General features: G+C 59.0%; 1 protein-coding gene across 1 annotated transcript; it reads right to left on the bottom strand.

Moving 5' to 3' along the window:
• Window positions 1–1,794: 1,794 nt before the first annotated feature.
• Window positions 1,795–6,890, bottom strand: LOC144257775 (small ribosomal subunit protein uS3mA-like). The gene is made up of 4 exons (XM_077805920.1): window positions 6,794–6,890; window positions 5,195–5,275; window positions 3,832–3,943; window positions 1,795–2,352 (listed from the first exon to the last, which is right to left on the bottom strand). Exons 1-4 carry the CDS (start codon window positions 6,824–6,826, stop codon window positions 2,069–2,071), a joined length of 510 nt encoding a protein of 169 aa, XP_077662046.1. The 5' UTR covers window positions 6,827–6,890; the 3' UTR covers window positions 1,795–2,068.
• Between the last annotated feature and the right edge of the window lie 10,156 nt (window positions 6,891–17,046).

Below are 17,046 nucleotides of genomic sequence, written 5' to 3'. Positions count from 1 at the left end.
CGAGTCAGTCCCTGCTGGCTTGAGGCACAGGAGGAGGGCCAGAGCCCTGGCTCTGGTCTCCCTTCCCTCCCCAAGATGGACTTGGGTGAAAATCACAGATTTCTGTGCTAACAAGTTCTGTTCTATGCTGTGCGTGTGCAAGGCCCTCTGGCTTCCCCAGGACCCCGCCTGGATGAACTCACTGCGGGAAGCGTCGGGTGTGGAAGGGGATGCTGAATCCTCCGAGATCAGACCCAGGAAGGTGGAAGCTGTGTAAACTTCTTGACCTGGAGACAGTCTGCTCAGAGAGAGGAGGCTCCCCAAGAGTCCTGACTGGCTTTGTAGGCAGTAGTTCCAGAGCATCACCCCAGTGATTCAGTGACACAGTGCCCAATCCCGCCACGCTGGCTTTCCCAGGTTTATGTCTGCGTGTAGGTCCCACAGGGATGGGGGGAGGTCTTTGTGGTGGAAGGCCTTTGTGGGGGAAGGCAGCAGGAGGGAGGCCTCATGGACTTGGCCATGTCCCACACAGGGTGGGGATGCGAAGCTGCTGGCTCCCAGGCATGGGTGGCGAATGAACCGCCGGCTGGGGGAGGCTAGCCTCCAACCCAGTCCCTTCCGCCTGAGGCTCCACACCTTCTGCTACCTGCTGGAGCCCAGAGGGCCCCCCCCCCACCATGGCCACCAGCCCAGTTCTGTAGCTAGCCCCGCAGCCCCAAAGGAGTGCCAAGAGGGAGGGCGGTACGCGGTCCCAGCCCTGGAGTGCTGGGAAGGCAGTAGGTCCCAGCTTCCCAGCTGGAGCACTGGGGGGCTGGAGCTGGAGGACTGGAGCCACATGCAGGGAGCAGTCACAGCATGGGGCGGGGCCACAGAATCATAGAATATCAGGGTTGGAAGGGACCTCAGGAGGTCATCTAGTCCAATCCCCTGCTCAATGCAGCACCAATCCCCAACTAAATCTTCCCAGCCAGGGCTTTGTCAAGCCTGACCTTAAAAACCTCTAAGGAAGGAGATTCCACCACCTCCCTAGGGAGCCCATTCCAGTGCTTCACCACCCTCCTAGTGAAATAGTGTTTCCTAATATCCAACCTAGACCTCACCCACTGCAACTTGAGACCATTACTCCTCGTCCTGTCCTCTTCCACCACTGAGAATAGTCTAGATCCATCCTCTTTGGAACCCCCTTTCAGGTAGCTGAAAGCAGCTATCAAATCCCCCCTCATTCTTCTCTTCTGCAGAATAACAATCCGAGTTCCCTCAGCCTCTCCTCATAAGTCATGTGTTCCAGTCCCCTAATCATTTTTGTTGCCCTCCACTGGACTCTTTCCAATTTTTCCACATCCTTGTTGTAGTGTGGGGCCCAAAACTGGACACAGTGCTCCAGATGAGGCCTCACCAATGTCGAATAGAGGGGAACAATCACGTCCCTCAATCTGCTGGCAATGCCCCTACTTATACAGCCCAAAATGCCATTGGCTTTCTTGGCAACAAGGGCACGCTGTTGACTCATATCCAGCTTCTCATCCACCGTAACCCCCAGTCCTTTTCTGCAGAACTGCTGCCTAGCCATTCGGTCCCTACTCTGTAGCAGCGCATTGGATTCTTCCGTCCTAAGTGCAGGACTCTGCACTTGTCCTGTTGAACCTCAGCAGATTTCTTTTGGCCCAATCCTCTAATTTGTCAAGGCCATGTCTGGCTGTTTGGGGAGGCACAGCCTCCCTAAACCTAGGCGACCTGCTACCCATGCTCCCAGGCCCACACTCTGACGGCCCCGGGACCAAGCTGGGAGGAATTGGGCTACGGTGACTCCAGAGATGGACACAGGGGCCAGAGTGCTTTTATTCCCCATTGCTGGGCCGGGCCACTGCTACGTCCAGAGCCTCAGTAACACCCACACCAGAGCACCCCACGGCCACCACCCATGGGTCCACAGCCTCCTCGGGCCCATGTGGAGCGTGGGTGCCCTGCCCCACAACGGGCCAGTGAGAGACAGGACAGCAGGTGACCTGAGTCAGGCACAGGCTAGCCCAGGGGAGAGGTGGGGTGCCCGGCGGCCGGGGGGCTGGCCTCGCCCAGGGGTCCAGCAGTGCTATAGGTACTTGTAGATGACCCTCTCGGGCACGGTCTGCACTTCCAGCCGGACAGGGCACTTGTAGAGGAAGGAGAGCAGCGTCTCGGTGTAGCCCACCAGGAAGTAGAACTTGTAGGGCGGCAAGCGCTGCAGGAAGACGGCGCAGACGACCAGCACGTTGGCGCGGCGCTTCAGCACAATCTCGTTGGCCAGGCAGCCGTGGAAGGTGCCGTAGATGAACTTGCGGATGAAGACGTCCTCCACGGTGCGCTCGGCCGTCCCGCCCTCCCCGTCCAGGTTACCTGCAGGGCAGACAGGGCAGCGGGGGGGTGAGGGGACAGCGCCAGGTGCCCCATGCCCACAGGGCACCTTTAAGAGATGGTACGAGCAGCATCAGCCAGAGCAGGGGGCTGCATGGGTGTCCGGCCAGGCACTGCATCAGGATCTGGCCACGGAACACACATCTGCCGGGGGACAGGGACTCCTGCTCCCTCCCCTATGCCTGGAGAAGAGCTCGGGGAGAACGGCCCATGCGCAGGTTGAAGACCCCTCACCCCCTTCTGTTACGTCAGAGGGGCCACACAAAAGGGGATGCTGTGGGGAGCGGGGCAGGAGCACTGGTTGTGGGGAGAGCTCCCAGCTATTTCAGCCCCGGCCTCTCCCAGCAGGGGGCGCTGTAGGGAGCAATGCAGGAACACTGGCTGGGGGGGGTGAGTGCCTCTCCCAGCAGGGGGCGTTCTGGGCGGTGGGGCAGGAATGCTGGCTGTGGGGGAGCTCCTGGCTTTTCCAGCCTTGGCCTTGTTGTAGTAGGATTTTATGTTTGCATTTTGTATAATTTAAAATAAAAAATAATAATGTAGCATGTATTACATTTATTGATGTATGATTTGACTATGTTTTGCCGGCTATTCTTTTTGAAAGCAGAAAGGAATGGCCTAATGGGCCATTGGTAAAGATGCATCAGCCAGAATTTGTATCGGAAGTGCTTTTAAGGCAGTAACAGACCTTTTAGCATTACCATTTTGTTGCAGGTTTAGTATTTTAAAATATGTAAAAAAATGCAATGACTTGGGTTTTTTTGCATTGCAATTTGATGTTTTTGTTTAAATGCTTTGTGTAAATTAATTCTGTGTTGTGTGTAAATGAGGAACATGTGTGTTAAGAAATAAGTGTAAAGGCCATCGCTGAACCAGATGTTTTAGGGAAAAACCGAGATGTCAGGGCACCAGGAAGCTGCAACACGCCTATGTCAGAGAAGGGCAGATTGACGACTTTAAAAATAAGACTGGCACCTATCAATGGGGACAAGACAGCTGTGATTAAAACCAGAATGGGGTAACCTTTTAAAAGACTTAATAAAAAATAAAAATAAAAAAAAATGTAAGAAAACAAGCACTCGTCAAAAAAACAACTGATTACAGCATGATGGGAAAATCACTATGGAAACAGGGGGCCTGGCCATGAAACTTTGGGTTCATCCTGCCAAGACTCTCTGTGTGTGTGTGTGTGTGTTTAAATGCATATGCTAATTGTTGCATTTTTAATAAACAGGGTGTATTGCTCTTTCCCCTGAAAAAGATCCTGTGTGCTTCTTATAAGCATAACTGCCTCTCCCAGCAGGGGGCACTGTGGGGAGCAGGGCAGGAGCACTGGCTGGAGGGGAGCTCCTGGCTACTCCAGTCTCAGCCTCTCCCAGCAGAAGGCATGGTGGGGAGCAGGGCAGGCACTGAGAGACGGGGAAGCCCAGGTACCCCCAGGGCAGCAGCTGACGGGTCACTCACTGGTGTGCAGGGAGAGCCAGCCCTTGCGATGGGCGATGTAGTGGGGTGGGTGGGCCTGTTCGTACGTCACCGGCTTGTCTCCTTTCCCAACTCGCACTCGGGCCGCCCGGTTCTGTAAGAGAACAGCCTTGGGAGGGGGGTGAAAAACAACAGTGGGGGCTACCCCTGCTGGGCAGGGCCAGGAGCAGGGGACGCATCTTCCCCTGCTCCATAGGTGTTAACGGCACGGAGGGACCAGGGCAGCAGGTATTTCAATGCGTTTGGCAGTACCCAGGGCCCAGAGCACTGACCCCCTGGTGCTAGCAGGCTGATCCCACTTCCCACATGCCCCCTTCCTCGGGTCTGGCACCGTCATGCCTGGCACCGCCAAGCCCTGGCTACACGTGGCAGCAGAACGGCATGCAGCCCGCGTATGAGGCAGCCTGCAGGAAGCTTTAGCCTGAGTGTTCATTTCTCTGCTAAGGACACCCCCAGGTCCTGCCCAGTCTGACAACTCAGACTCAGTCACACCCTCAGCGGGCACCTCAGGGGCGCTGAAGGTGCAGACACAGTGAAGAACAGGCACTGCGAGGTGCAGGCTACAGAAAAAAGCCCAGGAGCCACTCTTCGACATCGACTCGCCTAGCCTCCAGGCCCCTGCCATCCCTGGACCGGGCAGAATAACCTCATGTCCTGGGGGAAACTGAGGCATGGGCAAGAACGGACCAGCCCCAGGCCATCCAGTGAGTCAGTGACAAACCTGCATGTAGAACCCAGGAGTCCTGACTCCTTGCCCTAACCACACCTGCCATGCAGGGCTGTTCGGGGGACACGGAGCTGGGATGGGCTCCACAGGAGAGAGCAAAGGCTCCTGGCACAGGTTGCTGGGGTACACAGGGGATTTCCAAGGCCTCACCCAGAACTCTGTGCCTCTGCTCCCGCTGGGGAGAGGCTTTGCTGGGTGAGTGAGGCCTTGTCTCACAGGCCCCTCTCCAGCTTTGGTTTTGCAGGTTCAGAGGGAGGGACGGCTGTTACTTACCTTACAACTCCTGGGATTCATAGAATCATAGAATATCAGGGCTGGAAGGGACCTCAGGAGGTCATCTAATCCAACCCCCTGCTCAAAGCAGGACCAATCCCCAACTAAATCATCCCAGACAGGGCTCTGTCAAGCCTGACCTTAAAAATATCTAAGGAAGGAGATTCCACCACCTCCCTAGGTATTCTTTGAGGGGCTGTCCATGGGACCCCATCGCTGGCACCTGTGTCTCACAAGTGTATGAGCCGTGTATGCCACTGCTGGGATCCACACGGACAGACCCTCGCAGCAGCAGCCGAGGGGCTAACGGGCAGGATTCCCCACTGCAGCCCGCCACGCACTTACCTTGTGACACACAGCTGTGGTCTGAATAGCCCGGCTGTAGGGAAGGAGTGATGAGAAAGCGCCCCGGGTCCATAGAGCGGCCTAGCAAAGCAAAGCACAGGGCATCAGGGAGCAGAGACGGTGGCGAGCGCAACAGACCCCTGGTTGCAAGCTAGGGATTGAACGAGGGCGCTGCAGCACCAGAGACACAAAGCCCTGGCAACTGAGCTGCAGGAGTCACATTCGTGGGAGCCGGGAGCCAGCTGCTAGAACAGGGGTGGGCAAATTACGGCCCGGGGGCTGCATACAACCCTTCAGACGTTTTAATCTGGCCCTCAAACTCCCGCTGGCGAGCAGGGTCCAGGGCTTGCCCTGCTTCAGCGCTCCAGCTGGGTAGTGCGGTTGGGGGCTTGTCTCGCTCTGCGCATGCTGTGGCTCCTCGCGGCTCCTGGAAGCAGCAGCATGTCCCCCCTTCGGCTCCTACATGTAGGGGCAGCCAGGGGAATCCGCACGCTGCCTCCGCCCCAAGCGCTGCCTTCGCAGCTCCCATTGGCCAGGAACCACGGCCAAAGGAAGCTGCAGGGGGAGTGCCTGCGGATGGGGCAGAGCACAGACCCGCCTGGCTGTGCCTCTGCATAGGAACCGGAAGGGGGACATGCCACTGCTTCCGGGAGCTGCTTGAGGTAAGCACCACCCAGAGCCTGCACACCTGACCCCCTCCCATGCCCCAACCCGCTCCCCCAGCCCTGATCCCCCTCCCGCCCTCCAAACCCCTCAGTCCCAGCCCGGAGTACCCTCCTGCACCCCAAACCCCTCATCCTCAGCCCCACCCCAGACCCCGCATTCTTAGCCGGAGCTGCACTCCCCGGCACCCCAACCCCCTGCCCCAGCCCAGAGTCCCCTCCCGCACCCTGAACTCCTCATTTCTAGCCCCACCCCAGAGCCCACACCCCCAGCCAGAGCACTCACCCCCTCCCACACTCCAACCCCCAATTTCGTGAGTATTCATGGCCCGCCATACAATTTCCATACCCAGATGTAGCCCTCGGGGCAAAAAGTTTGCCCACCCCTGTGCTAGAACCACTGGCGGGAGACGCACCCAGAGTCAGTCTATTACGGTAACGCCCCGCTGGCTGGCTCCAAAGCCGCGGCCACCGCTGGGTCCTGCACATTCCTCCTGCAAGCCGGGCTCCAGGGACGCCTGGCGGGCCATTTCGGTGCTGGGGCCCTGGGGTTTTGATGAAATGTTCCCAAGGTGAGTTGCCAGGGTCCGCGGGGCTGACAGGGGCCGGAGCTGGCTCCTGGGTGAGCGGGTACTTGGATTGCCAGCTCTCTGGGGAAAGGGGCATTAAGACCTGCGGGCAGGGGAAGGGAGCGACTCTGGGGGGCAGCTGCATCCCCCTCTCCTGGTCCTGGCACCCCCCCCCCGTTGTTTCACACACTCCGTCCCCTCTGTGCTCGCACAGCCCTTAGCACAACGTACCGCGCCGAGCACATCCCCACCCGCTGGGCGCCGCCCGGCTGAATCCGCCCCTCGCGGAGCGTCTGCCTGGCCCGGCGACCCCCGGCCCCGCGCTAGGCCCCGCCCCCAGCGATGCTCCGGCCGCGGCGCCACCTCACCATCAGGCGCTTCCCGCCCAGGGGCGCCGCCATCTTGGAAGGTGCCGAGAGGGGGGAAGGGTGGAGCCGAACCGACCACACGGCACCGGGAAGGGGGCGGGGCCGTGGGCGGGGCCGAGCAGGGAGCGGGTAACCCCGCCCCCAAGGCCTCCTGCCGCCCCGGGGGGCGGGGCTCAGGCCGGGGGGCGGGGCCGGTCGCTCGCCCTGGGCGGGGCTCCTCAGCCGCAGGCCCGGGGGCGCTGGAGCACCCCGGGGCTCCCCTGCGAGCTGATCACCCCCGGGCGCTGGCCCGGGGGCTGCCAAGTGTTCACACGTGCAGATGGGTATTGTGTGTCACAGCGGGGCCCCCTGCGCCGCCCGGACCCCGGCCCAGATCGGGGCCCCCGGCGCCCGGCGCCCCTCAGACCCCGGCCCAGATCGGGGGCCCCCTGCGCCGCCCGGACCCCGGCCGAGATCGGGGGCCCCTGCGCCCGGCGCCCCTCAGACCCCAGCCAAGATCGGGGCCCCCTGAGCCTGGCGCCCCTCAGACCCCGTCTGAGATCGGGGCCCCCTGCGCCCGGCGCTGCCCGGACCCTGGCCGAGATCGGGGGCCCCCTGAGCCTGGCGCCCCTCAGACCCCGGCCCAGATCGGGGCCCCCTGAGCCTGGCGCCCCTCAGACCCCGTCTGAGATCGGGGGCCCCCTGCGCCCGGCGCCCCTCAGACCCCGGCCCAGATCGGGGGCCCCCTGCGCCGCCCGGACCCCGGCCGAGATCGGGGGCCCCCTGCGCCCGGCGCTGCCCAGACCCTGGCCGAGATCGGGGGCCCCTGTGCCTGGCGCCGTCCGGACCCCGGCTGAGATCGGGGGCCCCCTGAGCCCGGCGCCCCTCAAACCCCGGCCCAGATCGGGGCCCCCTGCGCCCGGCGCCGCCCAGCGCTGCCCGGACCCTGGCCGAGATCGGGGGCCCCCTGTGCCCGGCGCCGCCCGGCGCCGCCCAGACCCCAGCCAAGATCGGGGGCCCCCTGCGCCCGGCGCTGCCCGGACCCTGGCCGAGATCGGGGGCCCCTGTGCCTGGCGCCGCCCAGACCCCATCCGAGATCGGGGGCCCCCTGTGCCTGGCGCCGCCCGGACCCCCATCCGAGATCGGGGGCCCCCTGAGCCCGGCGCCGCCCGGACCCCCTTCCGAGATCGGGGGCCCCCTGAGCCCGGCGCCGCCCGGACCCCGTCCGAGATCGGGGACCCCCTGTCCGAGATCGGGGGCCCGTCGTCCCAGGCGCTGCCCAGACCCCTGTCCGAGATCGGGGGCCTGTCGTCCCAGGCGCTGCCCAGACCCCTGTCCGAGATCGGGGGCGCGACTTCCCGGGCACCGCCCAGACCCCCGTCCGAGATCGGGGGCCCGACGTCCCAGGTGCCGCCCAGACTCCCGGCCGAGATCGGGGGCCCGACGTCCCAGGCGCCGCCCAGACCCCCGACCGAGAGCTGAACCAGTTGAGGCAACAGAGACTGGCCCCCTAGATCTCGGGCAGATTAGCCCCGGGAGAGGAAATTTTGGACGGGACCAGGCTGAAGACCCAAGGTATGACAACATTGGGAAGGAGTTGACCGAAATAGATGGGGTCCCCCATGGAAGGGAAAACCCAGGGACCAGGACCCTACTTCATAATAAAGAAGAATCTCTTGTACCAGCTTGCACCAGTACAGTGGCAGAAGGTACAGCAGATCCTAGTACCTCAAAAACACCAGAACGCTGTATTAAGTCTGGCCCATAGTTGTCTTTTTGGGGGACATTTGGGGGTAGAGAAGACCCTGGCACAGGTCCTGCGACGATTCTTCTGGCCCGGAGTACACGAAGAAGTCCGGAGGTACTGTGCGTCCTGCCCGGAGTGTCAGCTGCACAGTCTCTGTCCCCACTTGAGGGCACCTTTAGTACCCCTTCCCATCATAGAGGTCCCCTTCGAGCGAACAGCCACAGATCTAGTGGGACCCCTGGAGAAGACAGCCCGGAGCCACCAATATATACTTGTCATTCTGGATTATGCTACTCGCTACCCAGAAGCCGTCCCCCTCCGGAACACGGCCTCTAAAATGATAGCTAAAAGGTTGGTGAGGATCTTTGCCCAAGTGGGGCTACCAAAGGAGATATTAACAGACCAAGGTACCCCATTTATGTCGAAGTTAATGAAGGACCTCGGTACAATGCTCCATATACATACCCTGAGAACTTCAGTCTATCATCCGCAGACGGATGGCCTGGGAGAAAGGTTTAACCAAACCCTCAAGGCAATGATAGGGAAAGTGGTAAGTCGAGACGGGAAGGATTGGGACACCCTACTACTTTACCTTATGTTTGCAATCTGGGAGGTACGTCAGGCCTCAACTGGGTTTTCCCCCTTTGAATTATTATACAGACACCACCCCCGTGGCATACTAGATATTGCAATGAGGGGAGAAATATAACTGACCCTGTGTTGCAGATGCGAGAACGGATAGCCTGGGTCACCCCTATTGTACAGGAACATTTGGAAAAGGTGCAGGAGGCCCAGCGAACCCATTACAATCGCCAGGCAAAAGTCTGACCGTTCCAACCAGGGGATCGGGTGATGGTGTTGGTACCCACGGCAGAAAGCAAGCTTTTGGCCCAATGGCAAGGGCCCTATGAGGTGGTTGAACCCGTGGGGGAAGTAACCTACAAGGTGCGGCAGCTAGGACACCGGAAACAAGAACAAATTTATCACATTAACCTCTTAAAGCCTTGGCACCAACAAGAGGCATGTGTAGTGGCCCAAGAGACCCCAATCCAGGGAAATAATATGCAGGAGCAGATCAGGATATCCACTGATCTGACACCAAACCAGAAGAAGGAGGTAACTGATATGCTGATATGATCAACTGATACCAGGACGTGTTTTCAACCAAATCAGGCCGGACCACCGAAGCATATCACCACATTATCACAGATCCTGGGGCAAAGGTAACTTTAAGGCCCTATCGGGTCCCAGCAGCAAAAAGGGAGGAGATCAAGGCAGAGGTAAAAAGGATGTTGGAGCTGGGAGTCATCGAAGAGTCCCACAGTCAGTGGTCAAGTCCGATTGTGTTGGTGCCCAAACCTGATGGCACCACTAGGTTTTGTAATGACTTTTGCAGGCTGAATGAGAGATCCAAATTCGATGCATACCCCATACCCCATACCAATGAGTTAGTTGACCGCCTGGGCAATGCCTGATTTTTGACCACCCTTGATTTAACAAAGGGATACTGGCAGATTCCCCTTGCCAAAGATTCGAAAGAAAAGACAGCATTCTCTACCCCAGAGGGTCTGTTTCAATATACTGTTCTTCCTTTTGGACTGCATGGGGCACCTGCCACCTTCCAGCGTCTTATGGACAAGCTCCTACGGCCCCATACCAGTTATGCAGCGGCATACCTGGATGATGTGATTATTCACACCCCCGACTGGGAAACCCACTTAGGAAAGGTGGAAGTGGTTCTGGACATGCTAAGACAGGCTGGCCTCACAGCCAACCCAGCCAAGTGTGCAAAGGGATAGCTGAGGCTAAATACCTTGGCTACATTGTAGGAAGGGGCATGGTCAAGCCCCAACTAAACAAACTAGAGGCTATCCAAAATTGGCCCCGGCCGAATCAGAAAAAGCAAGTCCGGGCATTCCTGGGTGTGGTGGGGTCCTACCGATGATTTATTCCCCATTTTGCTACCAGAGTGAGTCCCCTGACAGACCTGATAAAAGCCTGGGTTCCAGACATGGTGAAGTGGACAGATGCCGCAGAGAAAGCATTCATGGATCTACAGACAGCCCTCTGCAGTAACCCCATGCTTATAGCCCCAGACTTCAACAAAGAATTCATTTTACAAACAGATGCATCTGAATCAGGATTGGGAGCTGACCTATTGCAGATGGTCAGAGATGAAGAACACCCAATCCTCTACCTCAGCAGGAAACTCTTCCCGAGAGAGCAGAAGTATGCCGTTGTTGAAAGAGAGTGCCTAGCTGTGAAATGGGCCATGGAAACACTATGTTATGACCTTCTGAGACGACAGTTTACCCTTGTGACCGACCATGCACCCCTCCAGTGGATGCAGCGAAATAAAGAGAAGAACGCAAGGGTGACCAGATGATTCCTGTCCCTACAACCTTTCCAATTCACCATACAACACCGAGCTGGAAGCCACCATGGCAATGCAGATGGCTTGTCACGAATACACTGCCTGACGTCCCAAGTTGCTCAACCCCATACTGTTGAGCGGGGTGAGGTGGGGGGGGGGCGATATGTGACAGGGTCGGGCCAGATGGCTATAGGAGAGTAATTTTTTTGAAGCAAAAGATATTTTTATTTGCATAACACACTTACAAAGTAAAAACAGCAGCATATGCAATGTGTAACACAGCAACCAATCACAATTGTTTGGGGAGGGAAGTGTTCAAGCCTGCCCGGGCCCAGGGCGGGGGGCTTCCTCAACTCTTGTGGTCTTCCACCCCCTCGAGTTACCTGGCGCCACGCCCGAGTGTCACCAACAATTCCCTCCTCTGAAAGCACCCAACAAGAGGGGCAGGCTGTGGGGTGGACAATCCGGGGGGGGGGGGGTCACGTGCACCCACGTGTGAAAGGACCACTCTAGGGTGGTGGTGTCCGCAGCAACAATGGCTGGGGCTGGGGTCCCTTACTCTCTCCCCCAATCAAAGGGTCAGACAAAGGGACCCGGACGGGGACACCGAGCAGAGAACCTCGGACAGCGCCCACTGCTCCTCAAAAGCATCAAGGGAGTCGGTGGTTGCCGCCCAGAGGAACTCCGCCCGGATATGTGAACGGACCGAGGATCGTAAAACGGCCCCACAGTCATAGGAAACTCAATCGGCCAACCTCCTCTCTCTGGTTTTATAGATGGCTGTTTTAGCCAGGGCCAGGAGGAGGTTAACTAGGAGATCCTGTGACTTTGTGAGGCCATGGATGGGGAGTGCATAAATAAAAAGGTGAGGGGAAAAATGCAACCAAAAACGTAATAGGAGATTTGTGAGGAGCTGGAACAGGGGCTGCAGCCTGGCGCACTCCAGATATACATGTGCCAGGGTTTCCCTCACACCACAAAAGGGACAAGTATCTGGGATAGGGGTGAACCGCGCCAGATACGTGCCCGTGCTCACAGCTCCATGAAGGAGCCGCCAACTGATGTCCCCGATGGGCCTCGGAACCAAGGTGGAATACAGGCTGGCCCACCGGGGCTGCTCACCCTCCAAAGGTGGCAGAAGGTCTCACCACTTTGTGTCGGGGCGGGCCACTAGGGTCAGGGCGTGAAGGGTGTGGAGCGCGAGCGTGTATAGATGTTTCCTTGGCGCGGTTTGGAAACGTACCGGCTGCAGTTCATGCAGCCGACTCGCAGTGAAGGGGTGGGGGGGGGCGCGATTGGATCTGCGGGGCAGGGGTCCAATTAAAAAGTGCAGCCTGCCGGCCTGGGGTAAAGGGTGGGCAGGGCATGCCCTCGAGCAGGACCCGGTCAAGGTAAGCTTGAACAGCGGGTGGCAAAGCGGCCTTCACCTCCTGAAGTACGCGCCGGGGGGTACGAGGTCTGGAGAGCCCCATGCACTGGGCGAGCGTCAGGGGATCCAACCAGTCTCCCCGGTCGTAGTCCAGGAGGTCTCCGACTCTCGTGACTTCTGCCAGGATCAAGCTCTGGCGCACCAAGCGGGACTCTACCATCTGCACACGGAGGTGGGGGTTGTGTAGCAGGGGCTCCTCCTCGGTGACCGCCACGGACTTGGTCATTAAAAACAGTTTCCAGGTCCGGAGGAGGTCCTGGTAGAAGACCAGCAGCCTGGAGAGGTCACGTGGAAGACCTCCCGGGCAGAGATAAAAGAGCTGCCGGTCGTATCGGAGCCCTCGGATTCGGCGCAGAATGGCGTGCGCCAGTGTGCTCCACGCCGAACTGCCTGCACCATAGAGGAGCCTCTGTAGGGCCTGGGGGCGGAAGACACGGACCTGACTGTGTAGACACTTCAGGCCCTGTCCTCCTTCCTTCAGGGGTAGATGAAGGACCCCTACAGGGGCCCAGTGCGTTCCTGACCAAAAGAACCCCAGAATCCCAGATTAGGGGACTGGAACACATGACTTATGAGGAGAGGCTGAGGGCACTGGGGATGTTTAGTCTTCAGAAGAGAAGAATGAGGGGGGATTTGATAGCTGCTTTCAACTACCTGAAAGGGGGTTCCAAAGAGGATGGATCTAGACTGTTCTCAGTGGTAGCAGATGACAGAACAAGGAGTAATGGTCTCAAGTTGCAGTGAGGGAGGTTTAGGTTGGATATTAGGAAAAACTTTTTCACTAGGAGGGTGGTGAAACACTGGAATGTGTTACCTAGGGAGGTGGTGGAATCTCCTTCCCTAGAAGTTTTTAAGGTCAGGCTTGACAAAGCCCTGGCTGGGATGATTTAGTTGGGGATCGGTCCTGCTTTGAGCAGGGGGTTGGACTAGATGACCTCCTGAGGTCCCTTCCAACCCTGATATTGTATGATTCTATGAATCGATGTCTGGAGGTTGGTCAGGAAACCCGGGGCCGGGACCAGGGTGTTGAGCTGGTACCAGAGCATGGACAGGATTAGTTGATTGAGCACCAGCGCTCTCCCTCGGAGGGAGAGACATCGGAGTAGTCCTGTCCATTTCCGGAGCCACTCTATCACCCCGCCCTCTAAATTTTCCCAGTTCTCCAGTGGAGAGGGATGTGTGGCAGAAAGGTAAATGCCGAGGTAGAGCAGCGGACCTGCACTCCACCGGATGGTCTGAAGCGTGGGTGGGAGGGAGCTCGCCTGCCGCCAGTCTCCTACCGCCAAACCAGAGCTCTTGACCCAGTTAACTCTGGCGGAGGAGGCTGCCGAATAGATGGCCTGGCATGCCTCCACTCGCGCCAAGTCGCCCGGATCCTGGACCACGAGGAGTACGTCATCGGCGTACGCCAACAGGACTAGCCGCAGCTCCGGCTCCCGCAGCACCAACCCTGTCAACCTCCTGCGGAGGAGACAGAGGAAAGGCTCGATCACCAGAGCATACAGCTGGCCCGAGAGGGGGCACCCCTGCTGCACTCCTCGCCTGAAGCTGACCGGTTCAGTCAGGGTCCAGTTGAGCCTAACCAAACACTCCGCGGAGGCATACAGCACCCGGAGAAAACTCACAAACTGAGGTCCAAATCCAAACGCCTGCAGAGTGCTCAGGAGGTACCCATGGTCTACTCTATCGAACGCCTTCTCCTGATCAAGAGACAGGAGGGCGAACGACAGACCATCTCTCTGCCCGAGTTCCAAAAGGTCTCGGACTAGAAACAGGTTGTCAAAAATGCTGTGACCTGGGAGAGTATAGGTCTGGTCTGGGTGGATCACGTCCGCCATCACGGACCCTAGCCGCAGCGAGATTGCTTTCGCTACGATTTTGTAATCCATGCTAAGGAGTGAGACGGGACGCCAGTTTTGTAAATCGCGGAGGTCCCCCTTCTTCAGCAACAAGGCGAGCACCGCTCGCTTGCACGACAGAGGGAGGACCCTGCTCTGCAAAGACTCAGCCGAGACAGTGACTAGGTCTGGGCCAAGAATGTCCCAGAACGCGCGGTAAAACTCCACGGTCAGCCCATCCATGCCCGGAGATTTATTGGTGGGCATGCGATGGAGGGCTTCCGAGAATTCGGCCAGGGTGAGAGGCAGCTCTAGCCGGTCTCGGTCGCCCACGCTGACCATGGGGAGTTCCTCCCAGAGCACCCCGCAAGCGCCAGGATCGGTCGGATCTGGGGAGAAAAGGCTTGTGTAGAACTCACGGTCCCTCCCACACATCTCCTCCGGATCCGTGAGGGGGGTGCCGTCTTCCGCAAGAAGGCAGGTGACGTGTTTCTTGGCCCCCCTCGTTTTCTCCAGGGCATAGAAGAAGTGGGAGCCGCGGTCCATCTCCTGAAGGAGGCGGATGAGGGACCGAACAAAGGCACCTCGGGCCCGGTGGTCCTCGAGGGCCCAGAGCTCCTCCCGCTTCTCCCGGCACACTCCGCAGAGGGACGGGTCCTCGGGGTTGGCGGCCAGGCACCTCTCCATCTCTAAGACCTCCCGTTCCAACTGCTCTATCGCCGCATTTCTCTGTCGGCTGGTGCCCCGAGTGTAGTCACGGCAGAAGAGCTTGGCGCGCACCTTCCCGAGATCCCACCATCGCCGCACCGAGGGAAAGGCACGCCACTGCTCTCTCCAGGCCAGCCAAAACTCCTGGAAGGACGTCACGAAGCTCTCGTCCTCCAACAGGCTGTTGTTAAAGTGCCAATAGGCTGGTCCCGGTCTCTCTGCATGGAGGGAGACCATTATGATGGCTAAATGATGGTCTGAGAATGGGGCCGGCCGAATGGTGGAGGAGTGGGCCTGTGAAAGATGGAAACGGGATAAGTAAATACGGTCCAACCGAGAGTGGTGTGACCGATGGGCCTCCACCCGGACAAAGGTGAACGTGGAAGTGTCATCTGGGTGATGGTCACGCCAGACGTCCACTAGGGAGTGATGTTCGACTATTCCTCAGAGAATGTTCGTGGCGGCTGGGCTCGGCTCGGCCCCTGAGCGGTCCCGTTCCTCGAGGGTGGTGTTAAAGTCCCCTCCCAGGACCAGGCACTCATGTGAATCTAGGGTGCCGAGGAAGTCGGACACCCGCTGATAGAATTGTGGCCGCTTTGGGCTCGTTTGCGGGGCATAAATGTTAACAAGGTTGACCACGAGCCCCTCCATACGGACTCGAAGGTGCAGCAGGTGGCCCGGCACGGCCTCAGTGACCCCTAGCACCTCAGGCCGTAGGTTGGGGGAGAACAGGGTCGCCACTCCAGCTTTCCAAGTCGTGAAGTGGCTAAAGTATACCCCGTCCCCCCACTCCAGCCGCCACCTGGCCTCGACGGTCAGGTCCGTATGGGTCTCCTGCAGGAAAGGTACAGAGTACCCCCCTTCCCGAAGGTAAGAGAGCACCTGGGACCTGCGGAGAGCCATCCTACAGCCCCTGGTATTCAGGGTTGCAATAATAAGAGGCGTCGTGCGGAGAGCTGGGGGGGTGGGGGTTTCTTGTTGGTGGGGGTGTTCGTGGTCCCCGGCGGGTTGCGCAGCAACCCGTGACCCATCCCGTGGACGAGTAAATCTTTTCGGAAGCCGCGGGCCCGCTTGTAGGCCGCAGCACCGCGCTTTCCTTGCCCTCTGCCCTCCTTTATAAGGGCCCTTGTGGCCTGAAAAATTTGATCAAAGTCCCCCCATAGCTGAAGAGCCAGCTGTACCCTATTGCAGGCGCCACGGGTGTGTTCTAGGAACTTCCGTAGTGCATGCCGCAGCTCATGGGGGGGTGGGGTGCGATTTCCGGGGTGTTCCCTGGTGGGGCTCTTAATACAGCCTCGTGGTCCGCTAAGGCGGGTAGACAGGGTGCGGACCACCGATGGGGCATCTGACAGGCTGGGGTTATTAAATCCATTTCACGCCTTGGGGTGGAAGGGGACGGCAGGGGAAAAATTGCAACTCCTAATGGGTCGCAACTAGAAAGTGCAAAGGCTGCTCCCTGGGGGGGGATCTACGGAAGGTGGGAAAGAAATAACCCCAGGGGCGGAAATAGCATAGCAGGAGGAGGTGAATTGGGCAGGGACAGGGGTGGGGGCAGGGGCAGGGGTAAGGCTCTGGGCTTCATGAGGCGAGCAACTAAAAGAAGGTGCCTCCTGAGCAGAGTCAAGGTTAAGGGGTAAGGGAGGGGGCTCCCAGTGACGCTAGGCGCTGGCTCCGTGGTGGTCTTGGCGGCCATGGCATCAGGTGGTGGACCACCTTCTGCAGGTGGAGGCAATTAGCGGGAGGGAGCATGGGGAAAGGGGAGTTGGGGTGAGGTTACCCAGATCGAGGCCAGCCGGCAGTAGATCATCCTCTCCCTGGGTGACCGGGGTCAAATCTAGGGCCTCAATCTCCGCATACATGGAGAAGAGGCCAACTCCTGCTACCCCGGGGGTCTCTCCTCTAAGGCCCGCCTCAACAGTCACCTCGGGGTTCGCGGTGGGTTTGGGTGGTATCCGGGCAGAAGGAGCTTCCTCAGGGGTCTCGGAGGGGAGGGTCTCTCGTGGAGGGAGGATTCTGCCCTCCAATGCCAGTCTGTCTTCCCCTCCCGACACCAGCGGATGGATCTCACTCGTGGCCGTAGCGGAAGGCCCAATATCAGTGCCTCCCTTCCTGGTCTTCCGGGGGGCTTCCGCATCGGATGGGTGCAGCGGAGCTCGAGCCTTCCGCTTGCCTCGCTTC

Source organism: Eretmochelys imbricata, chromosome 26, assembly GCF_965152235.1.
Source record: "Eretmochelys imbricata isolate rEreImb1 chromosome 26, rEreImb1.hap1, whole genome shotgun sequence".
Taxonomy (NCBI): Eukaryota; Metazoa; Chordata; order Testudines; family Cheloniidae; genus Eretmochelys; species Eretmochelys imbricata.
Note: the sequence above shows the minus strand (reverse complement) of the source record. Positions and strands in the feature narration are given on the sequence as shown.

What these genes read in the sequence shown, in the direction of transcription:
- LOC144257775 (XM_077805920.1), bottom strand. Translation starts at nt 6,826, where the DNA reads ATGGCGGCGCCCCTGGGCGGGAAGCGCCTGATG. An exon ending in TGGGCGGGAAGCGCCTGATG is followed by an intron (nt 5,276 to 6,793) that starts GTGAGGTGGCGC and finishes TTGCTTTGCTAG; the next exon opens with GCCGCTCTATGGACCCGGGG. An exon ending in CTGGCTCTCCCTGCACACCA is followed by an intron (nt 2,353 to 3,831) that starts GTGAGTGACCCG and finishes TCTGCCCTGCAG; the next exon opens with GTAACCTGGACGGGGAGGGC.